This window comes from Diabrotica virgifera, chromosome 7 (genome assembly GCF_917563875.1).
Source record: "Diabrotica virgifera virgifera chromosome 7, PGI_DIABVI_V3a".
Lineage (NCBI taxonomy): Eukaryota > Metazoa > Arthropoda > Insecta > Coleoptera > Chrysomelidae > Diabrotica > Diabrotica virgifera.
Genome location: NC_065449.1, coordinates 68319770 through 68342796, shown reverse-complemented (window position 1 = coordinate 68342796; position 23027 = coordinate 68319770). Strand labels below are relative to the sequence as shown.

General features: G+C 32.1%; 1 protein-coding gene across 1 annotated transcript; it reads right to left on the bottom strand.

The window, feature by feature from the left end:
- On the bottom strand, window positions 1–22550 carry LOC126887611 (uncharacterized). Its single transcript, XM_050655200.1, has 3 exons — window positions 22078–22550; window positions 11246–11464; window positions 1–376 (listed from the first exon to the last, which is right to left on the bottom strand). Exons 1-3 carry the CDS (start codon window positions 22410–22412, stop codon window positions 358–360), a joined length of 573 nt encoding a protein of 190 aa, XP_050511157.1. The 5' UTR covers window positions 22413–22550; the 3' UTR covers window positions 1–357.
- Window positions 22551–23027: the final 477 nt, after the last annotated feature.

The window sequence follows — 23027 nt, the reverse complement described above, 5'->3', positions numbered from 1 at the left end:
ATTTTCATACCTCTTTTTTAAATTATAAATGTAACAATTTAATGTATTAAAAATAAATATTTTATTGTGAAAAAGAGTTTGCAAATCAATGGCATCGAAATTTTATTTGATCTGGATGCAAAGTTATGCTCTGTTCGTATTCTTGTCCCACTTTCCCCAAGCCTAATAATAGTTTACGCTGCAGCATCGTTGGCTATTTGAGTTTATGCAGTCGTCCTCTACAAGAGTATCAAGGAGTATTTTGAAGTGACAAATAAACGTAACCATCTGTTCCATTCAAACTCCTCTTCTAGGTAAGTATATATTCTTTGGTACTAGGTACAATTGGATTTTCGTCTATAATCTGTGTGAGTGGTATCAATCTCTTCTCCCTTGCCTGTAACCAAATATTAATAATTATTATAATAAAATTGTAAATATGCAGCATTATACCAAAATTTGATAAAAACGATTAATCCCTATATGGTCGACATTTACAGTCTTGCTTTGACCAAAACCAATAAATTTCCTTCATAAGCTATGTAAGATAAAGTGGATCCGAAACCCTTTTTTCAGTGCGTCATTAATTTTGATGCCACATTTATAGGATTTTAAGAATATCGCAAATCATTACATTACATTTTAATTAAATCTGACAGTTTTCAAAATATTTATATTTATGTAAAGATCAATATTTATACAAATATTTGCCAGAATATTAATATTTAATAGTTATTTATGATATAAGTGTTAAAAGTACACGTTTAAGGCACGCATGTGAAAGTTTGCAGAATGAGCGAAGCGAGTTCTGCAATTCACATGAGTGCCTTAAAAATGTACTTTTTAACACGCATATCATACAATATTTTTTCTACAAACGTAATTACAGGACAATATCTACAAAAACTTTTACTTGAACTTGACTGAGATTCCATTTTTATATTTTTTTTTGACATTAAATCAAAATTGCCTATACGGTCAATACGAACTGCAGTGCCTTAAAATTTTTAAAGCACTAGTGTCTTAAAGTAGTATTTTTAACGCTCGTATGGAGGTCTAAAAATTGCATTTTTAACACGGTTGTAGAAAAAATATTTTAATGTAAAAATAAATAAACATAAAATCAAATTTCACCAATGGCTGCGTTCACCAGAAAAAATCGGTTGAAGTTTCAACTGAACAGCTGTGTTTCAGCGCTTTAAAACTACGTTCAGTCTGGTGAATGGTATTTTTCCGTTTGACACTTTCATAGTTGGTTTTGTTTTGTGTTCTCGCATGTTTTATGAATTATACCCCAGGCTGTGGGTGAAAAAACGTGAAATACTTCAGGAATTTTTGAAACCTATCAGGTGTTGTAAAGGACGATGCCAGGAATAACTTCTACTAAAATGTAACCAAAAATATTGTGCGCTTTTTTTTAATTGCGATTTTCATTTGTTAAATTTGCAATTTTTATTGATTTTTAATTTTGTAGCTTAGGATATTGATTTTAGAGAAAAACTTTTTTATAGAAAGTTGTAGTAAATTAAAAAACCTACAATTTGAGGTACGGCAAGTCTAATTTGGTTAATTGGTTATTGCAAAACAGCCTGCGAAAGGTCCAAAATGGCCGTTTTTTACAATTGCATTATTTATTGTACATATAATTTTTTTTATGTTTTAAAGCTTTAAAATGAAGATCTTTCAATTCCAAACATAAAAAAAATTGTAAAGCCAGATTAACGAATTTGTTGCTTAGATATTATAAATTGTTTATCCCAAGAGGTCAAATGTCGAAGGCTATAACTTTTTGAAAAAAAAAAATCGTAGAAAGTTTGTGAAACATCCAATCTCCTACGAAAGAGTTATATTTTCATAGTCTGATGTAAATAAATGCGTAAAACATTTTTAAACCTCTAATTTTTGGATTTGAAAATAAGGGGGCAAATTTCGTTATAAACATTTAGAGCTGAAGCGGCCCTGTACATCCTATGAGTTTTTAACTTACATATTATTGTTGCTGAAGATGAAACGAAGATTTATAAAAAATAAAAAAATTCTACGACCAACTGAAGCCGAGATAATTTTTGGGTTTGAAAATAAAGGGGCAAATTTCGTTATAAACACTTAGAGCTGAAGCGGCCCTGTATATCCTATGAGTTTCTAACTTACAGATTATTGTTGCTAAAGACGAAACGAAGATTTATAAAAAAATTAAAATTTTATACAACCAACTGAAGCCGAGATAATTGTTTTTTTTTTTTTCTTAAATCATAGTGCCTTTATTTATAACAATTAAGAAATTATTTTACAGTCATTGACTAAAGAAAGACTTATATTATCTTAAAATAAAAATTATTATAAAATATAATTACATTTAATTATTAAAAATTATTTTTTAAATCGGTGCTTTTGCAAGCGGCCGAATTTTGCAAATCGCCCGGCTCGCTTCAAATCCGCGCGCTCGGAAAATTTTTACGTAACTTGTATTAAATTTTGACAGAAAACAATTTAATAATATTACCATTATAATATACAGTCTATTTACCACTGTATTTGTTTTTTTTGATAAACTTTTATATGTGAAATCCAAAAAGAATAGTCACTACCAGAAGAAAAAGTTTTATATTGTATATTATAGTAAGAAGTAACAGTATTATTATTATAAAAAATTGAAGAATCTCAGATGCAGAATCCACCAATTTAATAAATTAAAATGGTAGAAAACTGAGATCCTTCGTGTTTGAAAGTTCTTACTGGTACATCCTCAATCTGCGACTTTTTCAATTAATAAGACAGCAGACGACGAATATAGAAAACGAAAGGGAAACGATCACATTTCGCTTTCATTCGTCTAGGAAAAACGGGCAGCAGAGGAACTTTCAGTACTCAAATCCGAGTAATAGGAAATAAAAATAATAAAATGATGGTTTTGCTTGTTTTCGATTCAGAGGGTTGCACACTAGCTAGACAGGCCCTGTTTCTACCCTTTCAGGCGTCATCAGTAGCTTTCCAAAGTGTGCCCACCTCTGAACCGAAAAATAGCTCCACCATCATTTTAAAGGGAATCTGAAAAATAATTCAAATTTCCCATCAGACGCGATACAGCGACATCTACTAAAAAATTGAAGAATCTCAGATGCAGAATCCACCAATTTAATAAATTAAAATGGTAGAAATTATTATTATTATTATTATATTTATATAACAATGAAAAAATTAAAAATATAGTTATATATTTCATATATGTGTATCATTTTTGTAATATTATTTCTTCAGAAACATATAAAAGTTTATCAAGAAAAACAAATACAGTGGTAAATAGACTGTATATTTTATAATGGTAATATTATTAAATTGTTTTGTGTCAAAATTTAATACAAGTTACGTAAAAGTTTTCCGACCGCGCGGATTTGAAGCGAGCCGGGCGATTTGCATAATTCGGCCGCTCGCAAAAGCACCAATTTTAAAAATAATTTTTAATACTTGTATGTAATTATATTTTATAATAATTTTTATTTTAAGATAATAAGTCTTTCTTTAGTCAATGACTGTAAAATAATTTCTTAATTGTTATAAATAAAGGCACTACGACTTAAGAAAAAAAACAACTATCTCGGCTTCAGTTGGTTGTAAAAAATTTTTATTCTTTATAAATCTTCGTTTTGTCTTCAGCAACAATAATCTGTAAGTTAGAAACTCATAGGATGTACAGGGCCGCTTCAGTTCTAAATGTTTATAACGAAATTTGCCCCCTTATTTTCAAACCTAAAAATTATCTCGGCATCAGTTGGTCGTAGAAATTTTTTATTTTTTTATGAATCTTTGTTTCATCTTTAGCAACAATATTCTGTAAGTTAAAAACTCATAGGTACAGGGCCGCTTCAGCTCTAAATGTTTATAACGAAATTTGCCCCCTTATTTTCAAACCCAAAAATTAGAGGTTTAAAAATGTTTGACGCATTTATTTACATCAGAATATGAAAATATAACTCTTTAGAAGGACATTAGATGTTTTACCAACTCTCTACGATTTTTTTTCAAAAAGTTATAGCCTTCGACATTTGACCTCTTGGGATAAACAATTTATAATATCTAAGCAACAAATTCGTTAATCTGGCTTTACAATTTTTTTTTATGTTTGGAATTGAAAGATCTTTATTTTAAAGCTTTAAAAAATAAAAAAAATTATATGTACAATAAATAATGCAATTGTAAAAAACGGCCATTTTGGACCTTTCGCAGGCTGTTTTGCCATAACCAATTAACCAAATTAAACTTGCCGTACCTCAAATTGTAGGTTTTCTAATTTACTACAACTTTCTGTAAAAAAGTTTTTCTCTAAAATCAATATCCTAAGCTACAAAATTAAAAATCAATAAAAATTGCAAATTTAACAAATGAAAATCGCAATTAAAAAAAAAGCGCACAATATTTTTGGTTACATTTTAGTAGAAGTTATTCCTGGCATCGTCCTTTTCAACACCTGATAAATTTCAAAAATTCCTGAATTATATCCTGAAATCGACCTATTTTTTACCCACAGCCTGGGGTATTATGAACTTAACCTAAAACGAGATTCGTTGTTTTTGTTTATTTTTATATCGTTCAACGATAACTTGGACGTGTCTTTACACAAATTTAATTCAAAAATGGATAATATAATACTACCTTTATTGTTGTTTGATAATGACATGAACAAGAAATAATTTTTAGTGCTGCTGGCTGTGCTGGACTTGACAGAAGCATTGGATGATGATGAAGTATTCCCACCATAAATAAATAATAATTGTCACGAGAAATATGAATTATGTTGAAAATATTGTTCCTCAATACAGATTTACAATTTCGTGAGCGTATACAATTATGTATCTCCTAAGTTTCAATTACTTTATAATTAAAACCATTGTAAAAGTAAATATTTTCAAATCAGCGCGCCATTACAATATATTTCTTAAACACGTTCAAGATTGAAGCGATGCAAATACTACGTTCAATAAAATGGCGACCGCTTCGTCAACACGTTGAAGTTTAGCCTAATTGACATGACGTTCACCAGAAAAAGCTTAAACAGTTTCAAACCGCTAACAGAGCGCACTAGTCTGGTGAACGCACCCAATGTCCAAATATACCAATGACATAAAACATATACAGAGTGAGTTTTTAGTGCGGGATCGGTCGATAATTCCATTATGGTATAGAATATCGAAAAAAGTTATTTAGAAAAAATGTAGGCAATGATATTCTCTAGGCTTGGAAAATATGTCCATTTCTACAGGGTGATCAATAACTGCGTGGTATATCAAACATATAATTTTTTAATTGGGACACCCTATATATTTTTTCATATTTATATTCCTCTCATAATTCCTGTTCATATAATATATGGTTTTGCATTACTATACAGAGTATTTAACAAGTTATGACCATTTTTATTTCGAAATCCCTATGAGATTAACACCATGTATGTAAAGAAGTCAAGGAGGAACAAGAAATGGAGGAGCAGTGGAAAAAAATCAAACAAGGAATAAACACTGCAGCAGAGAAAGTAGTTGGAAAAATGCAAAAAGAAAGAAGAAACAATTGGTTTGACGAAGAGTGCAAACTAGCAGTGGACGAAAAGAATAAAACAAGATTGAAATGGCTAAGCACAGGTAAAGAAGAGGAACGAGAAAAATACCAAGATCAAAGGAAAAAGACAAAGAAATTGTTTAAATCAAAGAAAAATAAAAAAGTAGACGAAATTATGAACGAGATCGAAACAGAAAATAAGAGACACAATTCAAAACCACTGTACCAATACTTAAAGCTAGGTAGTAGAAAACGGACAGCTAATGTAGCCATAGAAGCAGAAACATGGCAGAAGTATTTCGAAGAAATGTATCAAGAAACGGATGTAGAAGAAGAAAGAGAAAGAATAATGAACCCGGAACAAGGTGAAGAAGAAGAATTGACCTATACAGAAGTAAAAGATACAATATGCAAACTGAAAAACGGGAAAACAGCGGGAGACGACGGAATATGTGCAGAACTTATAAAATACGGGGGTGAAGCACTATACACAAAGATTTATGAACTAATACAGAATATATGGAATAAGGAAACAATGCCCGAAGAATGGAAGAAAGGAATTATTGTGACAATCCCAAAACAAGGAGACCACAGGATATGTAAAAACTACCGAGCAATTAATTTACTGAATGTAACATATAAAGTACTGACTGGGATAATTAGAGACAGACTAACAATATACACAGAACAAAGCATAGGAGACTACCAGTACGGTTTCAGAAAAGGAAGATCCACGATAGATGCTATCCATACACTAAAACAAGCGATAGAGAAAACATACGAGTACGACGGAGAAGCACATATACTTTTTCTAGACTTTAAACAGGCTTTTGACAAACTAAGTAGAAGAAAAATGATCCAAGACTTACAAGAGAGCAAAATACCAAATAAAATTATAAGAATGATAGAAATGACAATGCGAGATTCCCAAGCAACAATAGACACCGGAAGAGAGAGAACAGAAATAATAAAAATTAAAAATGGAGTAAGACAAGGAGATGCGCTCTCAACTGTACTATTTATTCTATCATTAGATAAGATAATAAAAAAGTTGTCAAACGCAGGAACTATAAATAAAAATACAGTACAAATAATTGGTTATGCGGACGATATAACCATAGTAGCAACAGATAAAAAGGCATTAAAGAAAACCTTTCAAGAAATAGAAAACGAATCCAAACTAAGAGGACTGGAAATAAATGAAAATAAAACAAAATACATGAATGTAAGTAAAAAAAAAGAAGACGCAACTGACAGAAATGACAATAGACGCACACAGCTTCGAAGAGGTTGAAACATTCAAATATTTGGGAGTATTAGTCAACAGAAGAAATGAAAGTGTAGATATGAAAAGAAGAATTCAAGCAGGAAACAAAGCATTCTACAGAAATAAAAAAATTTTCAAAGATAAGAAGATAAGCCGAAATACAAAAATGAAAATCTACAAAACGACCATGAGACCAATAGTGCTATATGCTTTGGAGACATTCACATTAACAGCAAGAGAAGAAGAGCAGCTGAAAGTTTTTGAGAGAAAAATTATGAGAAAAATTCTGGGACCAAAGAGGGAAAACGAAGAGGCTGCAAGGCAATGGATGAACCACGAAATACAAGAATGGATGGGTCAAGAGAACATAGTAAGAGCAACAAAAGCACAGAGAATTAGATGGTATGGACACATAATGAGAAGAGAGAAGAACAATCCGTTAAGAGTTATAACCGAATGGATACCACCAGGTACAAGAACCAGAGGCAGGCCTAAACTCAGATGGAGACAACAAGTGGAAGAAGACTTACGAAGTATGGAAATTAGAAATATAGGAAGCAAAATCAGAGAGAGAGAAGAATGGAGAAAGGTAGTGGAAACAGCGAAGTCACACCAGCAATTGTAAAACCAAAGTCAGAATGGGATGATCCCCCACAAAAAGGATCTTCAAGTGAAAACAGCTTCAGCTTCCTCGGGAGCGTACAGCTTGTATATATATATATATATATATATGTAAAGAAGTAATTCATAAACAATAATTTATTTTGTATAATAAGATAAACAATGTTCTTTAGTTTTTAAATTAAGTTTAACCGAAATCATTGACGGATATTTGTATACAGGGTGAACTACAAAACCAAATTACGATTTTCTCAAATTTTTTAAATGGATCACCCTATATTTTATTTTTTAGAAATATTGTACTTATGATATTCTTTCATTTTTATATAGCATTCCCTATATCTAAACTCGTCAGTTTCCGAGATATTTTCAGTTTACTTAAAATTTCGGGAATACATTCAATTTTTCTACTAAAATTACATAAGTTAGTATTGAGTGATAATAATATAACAAAATTATTTTAATTCAATAAATAACTAACACAGAATATAAACCATAACAATATGCAATAAATGTATCAATAAATATGATATTAAGGAATTATCATATTATTTCCCTAATATACAAGAATCGTAAAATTCCTACAAAAAAATATGTCTTGTGAGTAGTAATATAACAAGATTATTTTTATGTAATAAACAACTCACACAAAACATAAAACAAAACAATATACAACTGATGTAACAGTTTTTAGGTTGTTATATTAACAGTATTTTAAGTCAAGAAGTTTTTAGTAACACATTCCTAATTGCAGATTGTGACGCGCAGTTATTAATACTATAATTTTCATATTAATTTTCATTAATATGCATCAAGAAATCCCTACTTTGTTAACACTCGTAGTCAAACTAGGTGATCTATAAATGTTAAAGGTGCTATTGTTTGCGATTATTTGATTGGCCCACATTTTTTTTGACGGTTGAGGTTTTTACACGACTATGCTCCAGTTCTTCCAAAATTGATTGTTTCATGTGGGGCTATATAAAAAACCTTGTATACCAGAAGCATCCAACAACGCCTGATGATATGAAATAAGAATAGAATAAGAGGAGAAAAATAGAATAATAATATTAACTTACAAAAATGTTTAGAAATGTGGCTCGGTCATTTGAATATCGATTACAAAGTTGCATAGACGTTGAGCGTGGACATTTTCAACATTTACTTTAGACTTATATCCTTAATATCACATTAATTGGTACATTCATTAAATATTGTTATGGGTTATGGTTTATATATTTTGTTAGAAATTCATTGAATGCAAATATTTGTTATATTATTACACAATCATTTTTTATTAAGTTATTTCTACTTATTAAAAATTGAATGTATTTCCGGCAAATGAAGAAAACTAAAAATATCTCAGAAACTAAGAAGTTTAGGTATAGGAGATGCTATATAAAAATGAAAGAGTATCATAAATACAACATTCCTAAAAAATTAAATATAGGGTGATCTATTTAAAAAAAATTAAGAAAATCGTAATTTTGCTTTGTAGTTTAAAAGTGCTTATAACATTGAATGTTTTACTAAAAACTTCTTGGCTTAGAATACTGTTGATATAACAATCTAAAAACTGTTACATCCGTTGTATATTGTTTTGATTTATGTTTTATGTGAGTTATTTATTGAATAAAAATAATCTTGTTATATTATTATACAAGGCAATTTTTTTTTGTAGGAACTATACGATTCTTGTATATTAGGGAAATATGATAATTTCTTAATATCACACTTATTGGTACATTCACTGCATATTGGTATGGTTTATATTTTGTGTTAGTTATTTATCGAATAAAAATAATTTTGTTTAATTATCACTCAATACTAACTTATTTCTACTAGAAAAAATGAATGTATTCCCGAAATTTGAAGACAACTTAAAATATCTCGGAAAGTAATGAGTTTAGGTATAGGAAACGCTACATAAAAATGAAAGAGTATCATAAACACAATATTTAACAAAAATAAAATATAGGGTGATCCATTTAAATAAATTAAGAAAATCGTAATTTGGTGTTGTAGTTGACCCTGTATACAAATAGTTGTCAATGATTTTAATTTAACTTAACTTAAAAACTACAGTATATTGTTTATCTTATTATGTAAAAAAATGATTGTTTACGAATTACTTCTTTGCATACATGGTGTTAATCTCATAGGGATTTCGAAATAAAAATGGTCATAACTTGTTAAATACTCTGTATAGTAATGCAAAACCCTATATTATATGAACAGGAATTATGAGAGGAATATAAATATGAAAAAATATATAGGGTGTCCCATTTAAAAAATTATATGTTTGATATACCACGCAGTTATTGATCACCCTGTAGAAATGGACATATTTTCCAAGCCTAGAGAATATCATTGCCTACATTTTTTCTAAATAACTTTTTTCGATATTCTATACCGTAATGGAATTATCGACCGATCCCGCACTAAAAACTCACCCTGTATATTTAAGTCGCTGAAAAATACTAACCTAGAAATTACAATTGTCATTTTACCAAATGATTTTGTGAAAATACTGTCACAATCGTTTACTTTTGTGTCAAATTATCTTTATTCCTATCATTGATTGGTTGTCAATTTGGAGTATTGTATTCGCCAACCAATTATACATATCTATAAGTAGACAAGGCGGAAACGGCGGGTTCGTTGGGAAAAATATTCCCATGAGATATTTTTGCATAATCACATTCGTGAGACATCCCAGAATAAGGTTCAAGAAGTCGCCCACGAGAAAAGTGGGCCAATTTTTTTTTAACAATTTTTTTTAATCAAATTGCAGAAATCCATATTTTGGCCCGGTCTAACTTTTTTTAGGTTTTTTGGACCATTCTGGACAAAAAAGGTCTCTTATAATTTTTCTCTAAAGTTGATCTTTTTCGAGTTATAAGCAACTTAAAATTTAAAAAACGCGAAAATGGCCATTTTTAAGGCTTAATAACTCGGTCAAAAATTATTATTTTAAAAGTCAGATAGTGACTAAATCAAAGTTTAAAGTCGCCGTTACATGATCCTGAAGAAATATGTATCATTAATTTACTACTAAGCTGTTATTTTTAATTAATAACAATGAGTGGTTGTATCGTATTGACGCTGCTGTAAATGTGAGTGCGAGTAAGATGCACAATTGGACTGCTGGAATAGCTTCTCTCTCGCACTCAGCACTTACAGCCCCGCACACGTGCATGGCGCTTATTATTATTACTTAAAAATAACAGCTTAGTAATAAAATAATGCCAAAAATTTCTTCAGGATCTTGTAGAGGGGGCTTCAAACTTTGATTTAGTCATATATTGACTTTCATAATAATAACTTTTAACCGAGTTATTAAGCCTTGAAAATCGCCATTTTTCGTTTTTTTTCAATTTTAAATTGCTTATAAGTCGAAAACGATCAACTTTAGAGAAAAATTATAAGAGACATTTTTTGTCCAGAATGGTCCAAAAAATTAAAGAAAAAATTTTTCGGGCCAAAAATATTGATTCTTGCAATTTGATTAAAAAAAAAATTGTTAAAAAAAAATTGGCCCACTTTTCACTTGGGCGACTTCTTGAACCTTATTCTGGGATGTCTCACGAACGTGATTATGCAAAAAAATCTCATGGGAATATTTTTCCCTTCGAACCCGCCATTTTCGCCTTGTCTAAAGCCGTTTTAATATGCAAATACCTGTCAAGGAATACATAATTTTCTAAGTTCAATGTATAATAATCACACAGGTACATTTTTTTCTGTCACTTCCAACTGTAATTTGTTAGAGAGTATTCGATAATCTGTGACGCACTGAAAAAAGGGTTTAGGATGATCTGTACCTACCTATGTTTTGCAACTGAAGAATTTGGAAGCTGCTTACAAAAAAAGTTTAATATATCTGCATTATCCACAGATAATCTCCTTGTGATTTTCTGTTTATAACGTGGCATTTCCTCAACTGGAACAGGTTTATAATTATCATTTGTGTCTTTATGTTCATTTGACCAAACACTGTTAATACCCGTTTGGGAAATTTCCTCCAGACTTTCAATATTATCTACTCTAAAATATAGGAAAGCAAATTAGAGCACCTTTACTTTATATATAGTCGGTATACTGCAAAAGCTGACCAAGTCAAATTTTGTCAGTTTTGAGTTATCTTGACTAGGGCCCAGTCTTTTCACCTCCGAATAACTAGTTATCGGGAAGTTTATCTGACAGATTTACATGTAATCTGCCAGATAAACTTCCCGATAACTAGTTATCGGAGGTGAAAAGTCACTAAAGACAAGACTAATCAGCTACCTATAATGGAGTTATTGACATTATGTACTAATAATACCTACTTTCAACTAAATAATGAATTCTATAAACAAAATTTTGGTCTAGCAATGGGCTCTTCTTTATCTCCATTATTGGCTAATATATTTATGAAGGATTTCGAAACTAATATCATTTCTAAACAAAATTTAAAACCCATAATATGGTGGAGATATGTAGATGATGTGTTTTCAATATGGCCTCATAGATCAGAATTGCTGGATACATTCCTAAATATTATAAACGATCAAGAATAGACAATAAAATTTACAATGGAAAAAGAATATAATAACACTCTGCCTTTCCTCGATGTTTTAGTCTCAAAGAAGGATACTGGATATGAGACTCAAGTGTATAGGAAACCAACACACACCAACAAATCAAATCACAACATCAACGTTAAAAAGGGAATCATTAAATCCTTATATGATAGAGCCAAAATTACTTGTTCTAACGAAAATTAATTTTTAGAAGAAAAACATTTGTTAACATCTGTTTTATTAAAAAATGATTATCCTTTATCGTTTATAAATAAGGAATTGTCAAGATTGGATCGAATGGAACAGAACAACATAGAACGGGATCCTATAACATCCACAAGAAATAATACGAGGAAAATATCAATACCATATATAAAAGGACTATCTGAGAAACTTAAAACAATAGGAAATAAATTCAACATTTCAACAACATTCAAAACAACAAACATATTGAGATCTATTCTATCTAAAACTAAACCTAACAATGAACAAGAAAGAACAAAGAATTGTATTTGTAAAATACCTTGTGAATGCGAACAATTTTATTTAGGTGAAACATCAAGACCATTAAACGTTAGAATAAGTGAACATCAGTCTTATATTAAAAATAGAGAATTTGAGAGATCTCAAATATGTCAACACGCATGGGATAATGAACATAGAGTCCAGTGGAGAGATTCAAGTATAGTCCTGAAAGAAACAGATAGTAAAAAGAGAAAAATCAAAGAAGCGGCTCTAATTATGCTAAATGAAAACAATTGTGTCGCAAATTCCTCGGTAGAATGCAGTAGGATGTGATTACCCATACTAAAAGAGGAAGTCAATAGAAAGAAAATACCACGATTGGTAAGTCATTAACATATCAAGTTAGTACATATTTTATATTTTAGTATTTTTTATGTAATATCTATGTATTATTAATATTATTTATAATTTAAAATAGCATATATACATTACAGTCAGAATTTGGTATTAGTTTTGAGAGTAAACTAAATGTAAGCCCAAATACTTACGATGTCGGGATAGTATCACGAGGTTTTTTCCTGGTTTTCCCTCGTGATTTACTATGGAATCTCTAGCGCGAGTATTTTACTGCCATCGTTGCATTGGGTTGTCTTTTTAAAGACGAATCACATGCTATGATATTTTATGGCGGATATTCTTGAGTTGGGGTTGATTTCATGTAATCGAATGAACTATCTTTTAGTAAAGTCGTCCCAGGAACGCAACTCATCAATATTGGCAATATCATTTTAAAGTCTTCTACTTTAAAATGTATAATACATGCCTGAATTGCCCATATAAATGAGTCAGATTAAATAAATTATTAGAAGAATTTTTTACTAAGCAACAACATTTTTATTTATTTAGTATTATCTTGTATTTTGACAATGACACCCGACTTGGGCGTCGAAACGTTAATAAATTCATTTTTTGATAAAATTGTGGCTTATTTCCCATTTAAAATAGTTCATCACTAAGAGAAGTTGCTAGTTCTACCAGAAAAATTGACCAAGTCATTTAAATGCAATACAACCAGTGTTCCCAACAGTAGCCGTATTCGCGCAGCATTCCCCGAACGATTCCTAAACTACCCAGAGGAAAAACGCCTGCGCATTAGCTGTTCAGAGGGCAAAATTCAACCTTATCGAACGCCCAATTTTGTAATGCACAGGCGTTCTCCCTCTAAGCAAGTTCGGGATGTGCTGCACGAATAGACCTAAATAACGAGGTGGGAAAATACAAGGTTACTCTGTTGCCAGATTTTCTTTTAGTACATAATAAGGTCTGTATTCTGGAAGTATAACTAGAACTAGAGAACAGAAAACAAAAGAGGGCTTAAAAACTTTATTTGTCATGTTCATTTCACTTTAGTAAAAATTGTTTGTCTCTTACTTCTTCTCAGATTTAGGAATAAGTAGAAATTTCTATCTGAATATAAAATTAGGTAGAATTTCAGTCTATTTGGTTAGATCGGTAGAAAAGCGTCGAAATCGTCAGATCTACCGAATTTCCGGTAGGTTTGAGAATACTGAATACAACTGTCAAACAACACTCGCCCATAATTACCACCTTTGTTGTTCTTTAAAGATAAAGAATGTCAGTTGGGATCTGATCTGCCTGATCTTTTTGCAGAATATTTTCGGTCAGTTTACACTGACAAAAATATCAATCCGCAAAGTAAACCCTAATTTAATCATATTTGTATCTCTGATTATAATATTCCTATATCAACCATGTATGAGGAGATGGCTAATATTGACATAACGAAGGGAACAGGTCCAGATGGCATCCCTTCATGTGATATTCGATAAATCTCTTGCTTCAGGTATCTTTCCAGATTTCTGGAAAGCGAGTTATCCTACGCCTATCTATAAGTCTGGTAACAGAGCTGATATATCCAACTATAGACCATGCAGTCTCAATTCCATTCCAAAATTGTTTTATTCGTTCTCTGGATTAACTCTTTATAGAAGTTAAGACTAATTTTAATAGTTTTATTTTAATTAAAATACAAATGTATTGTTACAAACTTATCCGTCATTCAAAACTAATAACATCTTATAAAAGTCAATAGTCAAAAGGAACTCTTCTTCTTTTTTATAATCTTGTTTAAGGTAGGTAATACAACATCCCCCCTCAAGATGATACATCTTCAACATAACTACTGACTAATCTTCACGATAGCGTAAAGGTCTGACAACCGCTCTCCCAGAGCGCGTTGTATTCTTACTCTGCTCAGTCGAATTTGTTTGTTGAATCCCTGGCAGTTGTTTCAATACTCCATCGGGGATACTGCTTAGATATGGAGCAGGGATCACATGAAAACGGTTTCTCCTTATGGTGCTTATGGCGGTCTTAACTATGTATGATCTTGGATTAACTTCGTTAATGATTTCACCATGTCGTTTCAGATCTGTGATCCATACAAAATCACCAATTTGAAGTCGACTCAAATTCTTCGGTCCATGTTTTCCATCATATAATTTTTTATATTTCGAGCGGTACTTCCTCTCCGCGCTTACTAGCTTTTTTGATGATTTAAATTCAGCTAATGCGATTGATGGTAGATTATCTCTCAATTTTCTTCCAAACATCATTTCGGATGGACTGAATCCGTTCTCTAGTGGTGTGTTTCGATAGGACAGAAGTGCCATCTCTATGTTGTTCTTATTCTTCTTTATTATAATCTTGTTTAAGGTAGGTAATACAACAAAAATTATTCGAGAAAATAGTAGAGGCTTATTTAAGATCAAAATTAAGTTTGACAGTAATAGAAGAGAAGTTTGGGTTTCTTGGCAAAAAATCTGCAGAATTAAATTTAATTACTTTTGCTAACTATCTGTCGGATGTCTTGGGTGGGGGCAGGGAAGTTCACGCGATCTACACAGACTTTTCCAAGGCATTCGCCAGGGTAAACCACAAAATCTTGCTCAGCAAACTAGAAACCTGCTGGTATTCAGGGAACATTATTGGAATGGCTAGGCAGTTATCTAACTGAAAGATGTCAAACTGTAAAGGTAAATAATTACATGTCTAAAAATATTCCCAACCCCTCTGGAGTACTGCAAGGGTCCCACCTGGGACCCTTATTATTTGTATTATTTGTCAATGATATTTCGGACTGTTTTAAATTTGCTGAATTCTTGTGTTTTGCAGATGACCTGAAATGCTACCTCACAATATCCTCCCCAGAGGACTGTCTTAAACTTCAATCAGATCTGGCCAGACTGGATGAGTGGTGTGAGATCAATGCCATAGATCTAAACATCACTATGTGCAACTCCATAACTTTTACTAAAAAACTTAATAAAATTAATTTTGAATATAGTATTAAAGGGACACCATTGTCCCAATTCTCATCTATTAGGGACCTTGGAGTCACAATGGACTCCACACTCTCTTTTGTCAATCACATTGACATCATAGTTTCTAGAGCACTTAGGATGCTTGGATTCATTAAGCGAAGCACAAATGACTTTAGGAGTATTAATGCTATTAGATTGCTGTACTGTAGTCTTGTCAGGCCTTTATTGGAATATTGTTCTTTAGTTTGGAGCCCCCATTATATTTCACACATTCACAGAATTGAGCAGGTGCAGAGAAAATTCCTTAAGTACCTAGCATATAAATCCAATATACCTCGTGAAAATGAATTTTCATATGATTTTGCATTATTACAAGATACATTTTCCCTGCCTACTTTGAAAGTGAGTAGGATCAGGCAGATCTTAAAATATTTTTTAGACTCATTAATAGCATGATTGGCTGCAGAGGCGGCTTTACCTATTGTGCAGGGTGTGCGGTGCACACGGGCGCCAGGATGTTGGGGGCGCCGAGCGCCAAAGGGCGAGTCCTTTACTTTATTTAACATAAAATGTTGTGCTTTAAAACGATAAATGAAAAATTACATTGGCACTTAAGCGTGATTTATAGATTAGGTCAATATTGGTCAAATTGCTTGGGACTTGCCGGGAATTTTCAAAGGCGTTGAAGTAAGTGATATTATTCAAGATTTTCCAAATGCAAAAGCACGAAAAGTATCTTTTTCATAATTATATGTTGTAGTATGTACATCCTGTAATAATTCGTTAATAAATTATTATTTTTTAAATAATCACAAAGTTGGTCTTTTTTATTCATCTAACCAATTCTTTCCTAAAAGTACTATTTACTCGTGTAGTCAAACCTGTCAAATTTTCTCAACCAATTTTCAACCTTCATCATCAGCCAACCAATTTACGTCCACTGCTGGACATAGGTCTCCCCCAATTGTTTCCACACTTCACGGTTTTGTGTTGATTATTGTCAGTTTTTACTAATCCGCCTAATATCACATGTCCATCGTGTAGGCAGCCTTCCTCTACATCTTTTATCTTCTCTTGGTCCCCATTCCATTAGCTTTCGTGTCCATTTTGAGTCCTTCAGCCTGGCGACGTGTCCTACCCAGTCCCATTTAAGCTTGGTGACACGTTATATAACATCTGTGATCTCGGTCTATAACCGGTTCTTTGTCGCAGATCTTCATTCTTATTTTATCCCATAGGGTTACTTTCCAGCATGGAAACTTTCCATACGCTTTTGAGCAACCCTCATTTTCAACGCTGTTGCCTTGGTTAGAGTCAGTGTCTCTGCTACATATGTCATTACCGGTAGCACACATTGATCGAGCACTTGTCTTTTTAAACGGATTGGTATACTACTCCCAAATATGTCTCTCAGCGCTCCGTAGGCTGCCCAAGCAAGAGTTAATCTTTTTATTTCGCATGTTTGGATATATCTGCCAATTCTAATTTCGTGACCTAAGTAAATGTACTTTTCCACCAGCTCTACTTCCTGTCCCGTAGCTAGAAGTCAGATTAGTCATAAATTTAATTTTATCACAGTATAAAGAGGGACAGTAGAACCACTCTCCGAAAAATTGGAAGTAAAATCTGTAGTCGCGCATGGCGACCGCGCAATGTTCGTAGTCGCTTTTGTCCCAGTCTCGCATTGCTAATCGCATAGAAACGTACGGATTTTAACAGGGAAAACCCGCATCCATCACTTGTGAATTACCAATTGCATACTGCCGGTATTACTTCTTGAGATCAAAGCGCCGACAGACGAGTGGTTTTACTGTGGAACCTCTATATACTGTGGTTTTAGTAAAGTTCATTTTCAGGCCTATTTTCCAGAAGATAGCGTCTAACTCATTTAGAATTTTCTTTACTTCTCCTAGGTCATCAGTTATAAGGATTATGTCATCTGCAAATAACGAAGATAATTTAACTTTTCTCCATCTATTGTGATCCCTTTATTGTCACAGTTGAGGATCTTAAAGGCATATTCCAGAATAGTTATGAATAGTTTTGGCGAGAGTGTGTCGCCTTGTCTTACGTTGCGTTCTATGTTTATTTGTTTGGTTTTATCATGTATCTTAACACTCGTTTTTGTCTCTTTATAAATATTATTATAGATGATTGTACAATAATGATAGTCAATGTGGCATTCATTTATAGTTTTTAAAATGCTATCCAGCTTTATCGTGTCAAAGGCTTTATGAAATCCAAGAAAGCTAGGACAAGGGGCTTATTATATTCCATTGACTTTTCAGTTAGTAACTTTACTGCCTGCAGATGGTCGTTTGTTCCAAAGTTTGTGCGATATCCAGTTTGTTCTTTTGGTTGGTAAAAACCTAGCTTCATTTCTACTCTTGATGTTACTACTTTTGTAAAGAGTTTGTATAAGTGGTTTAGCAGGCTAAGGAGTCTGTAATATTTTAAGTTTGTCTTAGCTCCCTTCTTATGCAAAAGTACCTTTATAGTATTATTTTCAACCTTACCTCATAGACAAAAAAAGTTCATTTTTGATTAAATATTTTTAACAGATTTTTGTAGGTTGTTCTGACGCCGTGAATACCAATTGGCTCCCGACATCTTTTAATATTGCACTATTTGCATCTGGATTATTGTTTACATTATAAGTGTACCTAATGTACTAGTACTAGGTAGGTACCTATTCGACTATTCCATTTTGACCGCGCTTCTATCAAAGGGCGCCAGGGCATCGACTGCACACGGACGCTACATGGGCTAGGGCCGCCTCTGATTGGCTGTCCTTCATTGATTTCCACAATGTTGTTGTTGTTATCAGTTCCATTAAGAAACACCAGATCAGTTAACATATTTCATTAGCCGTTTAGGAGAACCAATGTTGGCCTTAATTCTTATATACCTAGAGTGTCACGAGTGGCTAACTGTTATGCTGATGGTTTGGATTTTTTTAATGAAAGCTTTAGTAAATTTGTGAGCCTGTTAAAGCAAATTGTGATATAAATTTTTCATCTGATATATTGTGATATATTGTAACACCGTGTAACTAATCATTTTGTACCTGTCAGTTTTATATATCAATGTTGTATTGTTTTATTATTTTAACATTAACTTTATTTTTCTAAGCACTTTTTAGACTGTATTTAGATTGTTTTTATATTAAGATTTTATTATTTGACTAATTCTATTGAGGTTTTTAAACTGTAAATTATTGTACTAAAAATGGGCAAGCCCGTTAATAAATAAATAAAATAATGACTATGTGCACAAGAAAAATTTTTTTACATACAGAAGTGACCAAGTCAATTTAGTCACATTTGGCTGTCAGCAGATTACACTTGTCTGTTTATTGTGTGTTGTTAGTTTATGGTTTAGAACTGTTAACAATTTAAAAACAGTAAGATATATTATACTTTAACAGTAAAATTTATACAGTATATTGCAAATACCATTCTCAGATGTGTTACAAATGTATAATTCTCTTAAATTGTGTGCTTACCTCCACCTGACAGCTTCAAATAATACACACTGTTACTGTTATACATGGACAGAGGTTAACGTAGTAGCTCCGAAATTAGAACATCATTGATCAAGTGGATAAAAACTCTGCCAAATGGCATCACAGAGATCAGTTTACATTCTCGACACCTGCAGCAGCCAAAATCCATACCCACATTGAGATTTTGCAGCATAATTTTATGGAGAAAGGACATTCGTATAAGAAAGTAGACTATACCGGGTGGTGAATTGGAAAACGAGCCATAGGAAACTCAATGTAAAATTCTAAACTCTTGAATTCCTGCTTCCCTAATTATTTTGCATCAAAAGACATTAGAAACTATTTGTAGAGGATTGAAATCTTTATTGAAAACAAATGTTAAAATTGTTCTACAAATTAAACACATTCCAAAATTTTGTAAAATATAATGAATGTTATCAAAGTTATTGCCGAATTTAGGCCACAAACAGTACAAAAATGTCTATAAGGTTGTGTTCGGTCACAATGAAATTATCATATTAAGAATATTTTATACTCACCGAAGGGACTGCAGACGTTCGGATACAATTAGCGTCTCTTTGCAAAGACAATGACGTCGACTTTGCAAAGTAACAAGACTCTTACTCAACACACACACTACATATTACTCCCCTGAGTTAGTGATAAGTTATACAATTACGTGGCTAAAGGTTATAGTTCTAAACCAAGGCCAGAATCAGAGAAAAAAAAACAATATTTTGAACTGTCACTATTTTTATTTTATCATTTATTGTTTAAAAAACAATAAAGTTGAAAAGATGTCCTCAGTTAAGGAGAAAGTAGTAATAATAAATATGTTTTATTCATTCAATAGTGTGCGTACTGTCAGAAATAGTAATGAGTGGCCTTACTTTTACGCACTTCTTACTATGGCAGATGTATTATATTTTTCAAAATTTTGGAATGTGTTTAAATCGTAGAACAATTTTAACTTTTGTTTTTAATACAGATTTTAATCCTCTACAAATAGTTTCTCATGACTTTTGATGTAAAATAATTAGGGAAGCAGGAATTCAACAATTTAGAATTTTACATTGAGTTTCCTATGGCCCGTTTTCCAATTCACCACCCAGTATACAGCGCTATTAAGTTTGCCAAGAAAAATGTTGCCATTTTTACATGAACGATCTGTTAAATATTTTAGCCCGTTCTACAAGGTACAACAAAAAGAGCAGTGCCTACAGAGTTGAAGAATTGCAGTATTCAGAATTAGTTTTGTATTAATATAACAAAACTAATAAATTAATGTAAAAATAAAATAAAAATCTGTGGCTAACGGACCTGCATCGAAGTGATGAGAATCTGTGAGAACCAAAAGGTTCTCACACCTGAACCAGTTTCTTCTGAAAGCGACGACACAGAAACTGATTGGATTTTAATTTTCTTTATGTACTGACCATATTTAATAAATTTATAATTTCTTAATAATGTGTCGATTATATTGACCAAGTCAAATTTCTAATATTTTTGTACAACAAAAAGTGACCAATAGTACATTGTTTACCGGGTAGGAAAAGCTTAACATTCCTGGACGACTGTGAAGATTGCTAAGTCGAGGCGCAAGCCGAGACTTAGCAACACAGAGTCCAGGAATGTGGCTTTTCCTACGAGGTAAACATACTATTTTTCCGCAAATCGTTTAAAATTAGACAGATATTGATTGATTTAAAAAAAAACGCGATAATTTTATTCCCAAATAAATGGTGCTTTGAAATTCCTAATAAAATTACTTGGGTTACTATGGAAACGTATTGAGGTTGAATTGTCAAACTTGACGCTTATAAATTTAATTGCAGGGCCCGGATTATGTACACTCGATACGCATCGTATCCGCCATGTTTTACTGTAGCGCCTTATGGGAAAACATGGCGGATACGATGCGTATCGAGTGTACGTAATCCGGGCCCTGGTGTTCTCGAAAGTAAAATGAAAAGTGATGATGAAATTTCCATTCCTGGGACTCCTCCAGAGCTGGTTGAGGCAGTGAATACTGCTTCATTAGAATTATTGCCAAAGAAATCAAGAGAAAAGTATGAAAATGCATACAGACGTTTTATGGATTATCGCATGGGTAAAAATACGAGTTCTTTCTCAGAAAATGTTGTAATGGCATACTTCCTAGACCTTTGTTTAAAGATGAAATCTTCAACATTATGGGCCAATTATTCAATGCTGAAGTCAACCCTTGCACTTAAACACAATGTAGATATATCTACATACTCAAAACTTCATTCTTTATTGAAACGGCAAGCTCAAGGTTATAGGGCAAAGAAATCTAAGATTTTAAGGAAGGAAGAAATTGAAAAATTTATCCAGGAAGCTCCAGATAAAGAAAATTTAATGATTAAGGTAATTTACAAGGTTTTAATAGCAATGTGTTTTCTATCATTTATGTAGAACACTAACAACTGTAGGGAAATATCATTTCCTTACAGTAAGGAAATGACATTTCCTTACAGTAAGGAAGTCCTGACTTTTTCTTCAAGAAATTTTGACAGGAATGTCAAAATTTCCTGGCGATTTGCGGAAAATACAATTTTTTTTTAATATTTAAAGTCTTGGTGGTTAAAAACTAAGGCTTTTAATACACAGGATATTAAAATTGCAGTCATAGAAAGCAATATAATATCCGATTTTATAAAAAACTTTTAAGTTAAACTTTAATTTCTCGAAAACAGTAATTTTTGACATGGTCAGTTTTTGCAGTATGCCAAGGATATGTGAATTACACAATTGACCTACCTTATACATTTGATTAAAAGAGCTGAAATGTGTTTGCATCGTCCACTATTGCCAGCTGTACAGGAACAATGCATTGCATTTATCTTCAAAGCATTGTCCTTAATGATCATTAATTCACCCTTTATTTCATGGGGATTATGGTTAATAGTACTGGATTCGTCACATAGAGCATAAATAAATATTTTGTTTAAATGCTGGTCAGTTATCCCAGCTAATAATAAATGCCCTGCATTTAGAAGTTCCTCACCTTCAACTACATATTCAGAATAATGTTCAGAACCTTTTAAATAGACCATATATTCGACTATACTAAGTCTCATCATTTCCTCCATCATGAAATGAGCTCAAAAAACGCACAAAAAAATCAAAGAAAAACAGAAAAATCGTAAATTGCAGAAAATACCTGCGAAAAACAAATTTGTGTGTGAGAATGAGGTTATGATCACTATATAGCACAGATCACTTAACTCTCTTTAGATGTTTCACGCAGGTATCTCAAGGTCATCCTAAACTAAATGTCATTTTTAGTAACGATACGTTTTTTGAGATGTCGCCATGCACCTGGAGTGAAGATCTCTTCTATATCACTGAGTCTGAGTGTCATTATAATTTGTCAATTGTCATCATCATTCATCAAATGTCATGTCAGTATGCCTTTATCTTTTTGTCAGTAAATCTGATTGCTAGCAAATAAAAAATCCTGACTTAGATAAAATGGATTCAAATACAGTTTTTGAAACAAAACGAATGTGATTTGAAGATCCCTAGGAAGATCAACTTCCTAGCTTACATTTGCATGGTGAGTCCAACAAGTATTTGTTGGACAAACAAATAGAGAACAAGTATGATTTGATATTTGATGGCCCATGAAGTAGTTCCAATATTTGCCGCAAAGTCGTGCGTTTGACGCATGACATAAAACAAAAGTAAATATGGACCGTGATAGTGTG

Excerpts from the sequence above, each read along its gene's own strand:
- LOC126887611 (XM_050655200.1), bottom strand. The coding sequence starts at position 22,412 with ATGATGGAGGAAATGATGAGACTTAGTATAGTCGAATATATGGTCTAT. Across the intron at positions 11,465-22,077 it reads CTTTTAATCAAATGTATAAG|AGTAGATAATATTGAAAGTC; the intron begins GTAGGTCAATTG and ends CCTATATTTTAG.